Source organism: Oryx dammah, unplaced genomic scaffold (assembly GCF_014754425.2).
Source record: "Oryx dammah isolate SB20612 unplaced genomic scaffold, SCBI_Odam_1.1 HiC_scaffold_10, whole genome shotgun sequence".
NCBI lineage: Eukaryota > Metazoa > Chordata > Mammalia > Artiodactyla > Bovidae > Oryx > Oryx dammah.
The window spans coordinates 31,769,368-31,775,367 of NW_024070194.1; the positions used below are offsets into that span (position 1 = coordinate 31,769,368).

At 42.8% G+C, this 6,000-nt stretch overlaps 1 protein-coding gene across 1 annotated transcript in view; it reads left to right on the forward strand.

Annotated features, from left to right (window-relative positions):
• ATRN (attractin) overlaps positions 1 to 6,000 on the forward strand; it is a 193,821-nt gene extending 187,821 nt beyond the window's left edge. The window contains exon 29 of the mRNA XM_040247855.1: positions 1,576 to 6,000. Within this exon, the coding sequence (XP_040103789.1) occupies positions 1,576 to 1,700 (125 nt within the window). The 3' untranslated portion in view covers positions 1,701 to 6,000. The remainder of the gene's footprint in view (positions 1 to 1,575) is intronic.

Consider the following 6,000-nt stretch of genomic DNA (forward strand, 5'->3'; position numbering starts at 1 on the left):
GATTACTCTAGCTTTTTGGTGTAGTCTGAAGTCAGGGAGCATGATATCTCAAGCTTCATTCTTTTTTCTTTTTTATGAGATTGCATTGGCAATTCAGGGTCTTCTGTGGTTCCATGTCAATTTTAGGATTATTTGTTTTAGTTCTGTGGGAAATGTCATGGTTATTTTGACAGGGGCTGCCTTAACTCTGTAGATTGCTTTAGATAGTATGGACATTTTAATAGTATTCTTCTAGTTCAAGAACATGGGATGTCTTTCCATTTCTTTGTATTATTTTCAGATTCCTTTGTAAATGTTTTATAGTTATCAGATTAAAAGTCTTTGATTAAGTTTATTCTTAGGAATTTTATTCTGTTTGATGTGATTTTAAACGAGATTATTTTCTTGCTTTCTCTTTCTGGTAGTTCTTTATTAGTGTATAGAAAAGCAATAGATTTCTGTGTATTAATCTTGTATCCTACAACTTTACTGACTTCATTTATTAGTTCTAATAGTTTTTTGATGGAGACTTTAGGTTTTTCTGTATATAGTATCTTATCATGTGCAGATAATGACAGTTTTACTCCCTTCCAATCTGGATCTCTTTTCTTTACTGATGGCTGTGGCTAGCTAGCATTTACCCCCATTTTAAACAGTGCCCTTCTCTGGACTCCCAAAGCACCTGGCTCTGTCTCTGCTATAACAGTGGTCACTGGTGTGGAGTCCCCACTGCATGCCAGGTACTAAACCTGGCACTTAAGAGCTGCTCAGCAAGTGGAGTAAGAAACTCCTCTAGCATGGCTCCTGGAGGCCTCAACAGGGCCAGGAGCCTGTCTGGTCTTTTCACAAGCATAGCAATACAACTTCCCCGGGATTGTGCCTTCCCTGGTGAACATGAGTTAATCAATTACCAATACAGAAGGGAGAAGGGACTCCCCAGTCCCTAAAGCAAAGGTGGTAATGGAGGTGAAAAGCCAGGTACCATTCTAAAACTTGCCATTAGTTCACTTATTGACTCCTCACACAAGCCCTGTGCTGTTCCCCATTTACATATGAGGAAACTGAGGCACTGGGAGGTTAAAGAACCTTGCTTATTCCAAAGTCTGACCCCAGAGTCTATCCTAACTCTTATCGTGGTATAGATACCAAAATAATAATAGTGCTAGCTGGGCAATGTGGAAGGAATCTGAATTTCATCATAAATAGTGCAGTTTTTTTTTGGAGAAAAAGACAGGTGAAACTTAGTGCTTAAAGCATGTCTGCAGTCTTACTTAAATGCTCCACCACTAGGCCGAGCACTTTGCTTGGTTGATCTGCTGGAAAGTAAGGTACTCCTTTTATGTAAAAAGGGGGAGAGGAGGCAAATATGTATTTGTACAAATAAACCCTGAAAGAATATATACAAACTAACGGAAGCAGTTACTCTGATGGAAGGGGAAATATGGAGGGAGATACAGGTTAAAAGTAAGGTTTTTCCCATGTATATATTTATTTATTTATTGTGCCATGGGAATATAAAAAGAAATTTTTTAAATTATTTTCTAAATAAAAGCAAGCTGTTCCTTAACATGTGTTCCTTCTTTGGGTTCTCCCAAGGGCTCGCAGTGGCCAGTGCCCTGGTGGACATTTCTCAGCAGATGCCAGTCGTCTACAAAGAGAAGTCAGGAGCAGTGAGAAACCGAAAACAGCAGCCCCCCGCGCAGCCTGGGACCTGCATTTGATGCTGGGGCCAGGACTCCCTGTGAGCAAGGAGTGGCGTGCCAGAGCCGTCTGCCAGGAGGGAGCAGGCAGGGAGAAGACGCTGTGCGGGGCAGAAGACTGGAAACCCTCGAATCATCCACCACCTCTGCATGTTCACAAGCTTTCTTTGACAGTTTCTCCCATCTGTACTCCAGCATCTAACCTTTTCCTTTCGTATAGGAAATAATTGATTTCGTTACAGGTCCGGGGTGATCCAGTTGTTGCTGGAGGAGGCCGGTGTAGAGCGAGTGAGAGAGCTAGGAATGACACTCAGGTTCACTTGTGGAAAACTGTCCTTGGGACTGTCTCAACTGTGCAAAAAACAAAGATGTAGTGTTTACAAGTAGACATTTATCATCAGTCATTCTTGAATGTGGTCTTTTAAAAACTAGTCAGATGAATTAACTTTTCATCTGAAGCCTGCTATCTTTTTTAAAAGATGTGCTATTTATTCTTGCACGATTTAGGCAAATATCTCTCTTCCAGGGAGTAACTTTTTTTCTAGTTGAGAATTAATAATGGTCCATCTCTTTTGAATCATAAGATAGAAGGGGGCTATTTTAAATGTCAAGGTCAGCAGTGTTACTTGGAATGTAAACTGATGTAATATGTAGTTTTCTGTAGCAACGTGATTAATTTAGTCTTAATCCATTTGAGGTTCTCTCTCTCTCTCTCTCCTTCCCTATCCTTCTCTTTCCTCTTTACCTCTCTCTGTCTCTGCCACTCGCGCTCTCTCTCTCTCACACACACACACACTAAGTGCCTAGACTTTAAATAGATCTAGCAATTGGAAAGTTAGTAAGCATAAGTTTTTACATAATTGCATTCCTACATTCTTATAAAACTTAAATAGCTATCATTGGCAATCTACTCTTTTCTAAAATCTAATTTGCAGCCAGGAAAGTTTTCTCACCCCAAGAAACATTTAATGTAGCAGGGATTGAGAGGAAAGCAGAAAGGACCTAACTGTGAATGCTCCTGTTTTTCAAAAAGGACACTAAGGCATGTTCCTCTGTGCCTCCCTGCCCCAGACTGGGCCTGATGTTTGCTTCAGCCCCTCTGGCCACTCCTGCCCAGGCACCACAGAGGGAGGGCCTTGCTCATGTTACATGTCTCTCTCGAGCTGAAAAGAGCATGACCGCACTTGGGACCCCTTGATCAAAGAACAGCAGTTTGTTTCTGTAGCCTGTTTAAGGTGTGGGTCATTCTTCATTCTCAGGCTGCAGGTGGAGTGCCTAGAGAGGGTCAGTCTCCTGTTGTCAGGCAGAACCTGCCCAAAGCCTGGAGAGCGGCCTGGAGCTGTTTGTCCTCTTTCCCCCAGGAGGGACCCAGGCCTCCCATGCTCCCTCCTAGATTCAAGGGCTGGCTGTGGGGAGGGCAGTGAGTGCTGATAAGGATGAAAAGCATGAGAAAAATGGACAAGGAGAGAAAACCATGCCAAATGAAGTGACCAAATTGAAGTCGTGACCAAATTGAAGTGGGGTAGGGCAGTCCCTGCTCGTCTCCCCAGGCCACTGCCTGGATGTCATGTTGTCCTGTCCGTGGTGCTCTGTATTCTGGCATTATGCAGCAGCCTCCCAGGACTTCTCTTCTGCTTCAAAACCCAGGAGTTCTCTAGCATTACCCTGGGGGCGGGGGCCAGGGGGCAGTGTGCAGAGGCTCAGGAAAGGTAGACCTTTAGACAACAATGCTCAATTTGTGAATTTGGAGAAATTAATACTCAAAAGAGCAAAACTGTGGCATTTCACCTTTATATGGAGTACCTAGAGAGAGGGAGTATTATTTCTTCCCCAACACTAACCCCTCCCATGAAGAATTGCCTGGAAAGATGTTTTCAAGGATGTCGAACCATAAAACACTGTCTGATGCACAAAACACCTCTACTTTGAGACTTGCCTCTCAAAATGCTGCTTTTTCACATCATTGTTAAAGAGCAGATGGTTCTAGAGAAGATCCCTCCTCTTAGAAGCTCCCTACATCTCTGCTCCAGATCACGGTACCCCAGAGAGCCTGTCATGGACTGGCCCTTCACCCTGTAATTACCACGAGGCCATTGGAGAGGACCCTCCCACAAAGGAAGTCCTTGTTTGTTCAAAGAACTAGTGTTTGCTTGGCAAAGAAGCCGCCTCCCCATGGTAGTTCCATGCCTTGAAATAATAAGCACCGTGTCCCATAGCCACCTGGTTTTCTTTTTTTCTAGAAGATAATGTTTATTTTTTAAAAGGAAGGAAGGAGCAAGTGAAGTTTAATTCTGCTCCAACAGTAGAGAAACAACTGAATCCAGCTGCTTCTCCTTTGCAGCCAGTAGCAAACAGCTTTCTGCAGGCTCGGGCCAGAAGAAGAGGGTGGCAGGAGAAAGAGGCACTCAGCTTAGAGCCAGTTACTGAGAGGAAGTCATCTGGAACTTCAGAGCCTGTATGTAAATTAAAATAGTTATGAAAACATAGATATTGCACTTGTACATAACTATACAATAGTGTCCGAATGTTTGGACATTCAGAGTGTACATAAAACAAAAATATCTTAATGTATTTTTATTAAACATAATGGTGTCCAGGTTTGACCTAATGTGTTTTGTGCCATATAATGGATGTCCAGGCTCAGAGAAGTCCTCTCGTACAGTGATGATAAAGCCAAGAAAGGCATCCCCGTTGTGCCCATGTGTTCAAATGCATCTGGGACCAATTGGATAGCTTTTAAAGCAGGACTCATCTGTCCGTGCACGTATGAAAATGTGGGCAGTGTGTGAAGAGGCTCACTGGCAGCTGGAATGTCTCTGTCACTGCCATCAGCTCTGCAAGTACATTGTAGATGTTCCTGTCAGCCTCTTGGTGCTGTGGGTAGCCGGGAAAAGACCAGTCTCATCCTGAGAAATGTTTCTCTTAGACTTAAGATACAAAGACTATACCATAGATCTAGTCACATTTTCCAAAAGGGGGTTTTTCAGGCTGCATTTTGTTGTGATTTTGTGTAAATTTTTGATGACCATTTCCTAGGACCATAGTTAACTATACTGCAAACTGGGGGGTGGGAGTGGGCAGCTGCTTTGTTGATAATTAGCTCCTCCTGTTTCCCCATGGAGAACCTCACCCTTGCCTCCTGCCCACCTCCTGCCCCCTTCCCATACTGTTTGGGGAGAAGTCTTTGTTTCCTGTGAGGATCACCTCTAAATGTGGGAGGTGTGGAGAGAAAGCAACCGTACGCTGCCTGAGCTAACCTGGAAGAAAAGCAGCCCTGGACAGAGACTGTCAGCATAGGGAAAATACTGGAATATCAGTGGGTAAGGCCTGAGGTAACAAGATTGGAGATGCACCAGGAAATCTGGGGCACATGGAAAGACCAGAGCGGTATTTTAGAAAAAGACACTTTACCTTTCAGTGCAAATCTTGCTCCTTCAACTTAGTAGAGTGTATTTAGAGATGGGGTGGGAATGATTCAACAAATATTCACTAAGTACTTCACTGACAACCTAAGCTAACACTAGGGCAGTGACAGATGGAAACGCAGCTCTTGAGAATTACAGCAGAATCCAGCTCCTCAAACCTGTCATCCCGGGAGACCTTTCCTTGCAGTGGTTTCTGTGAGAATTGGCCACCTGAGGACAGACCCAGGAAGGCGGAGGGTCTAGCCTTGGACCGTGCCCCGGCTCTCAGCCTGAAATGTCTACTCAGTTTACCAAATGGCTCAAACCATAAAAATCACCATGATGGTTTGTAGATAGCCAAGCCCACCAAGAGATGTTTCCCCTTAGTTGTCCAAATTCATAAACACCCTTCACCTGCAGGGAGATGATTTTATTGGAGAGGAGAGGAAAACTGGCGCCTTCTCTTTTAAAGGCAATAATGGAATTGACTTTCAGTAACTGAATTTGTGCACAAAACATTCTAAACACTAGTGAAGCCTGTTCTGTTGAGCTAATTCTGGCTCTGGAGATGTTTTATAGTTAGTTACAGTTTTGTTTTGTTTGGGGAGTTTTTGGTTTGGAGTCAAGCTTAGTTTGTTAATATGTATAATTTAGCATATATTGCACTCATGTAAATATGGAGTAAGTATTGTAAACTATTTCATTGCTGGGGATTGTGGGTGTTATACATACATTTAGGACTGCAATTTTTTGGTATTTTTTGTATTGTAAAATAACAGCTAATTTAAGCAGGAACAAGAGAACTAAGGGAGGTCTGTGCATTTTAAAAATAAATGTGAAGAACTTGTATATAAACAGAAGTAAATACTATAATACAAACTTCCTTCTGAAATAAAAGTAGATCTGATAAAAATGTG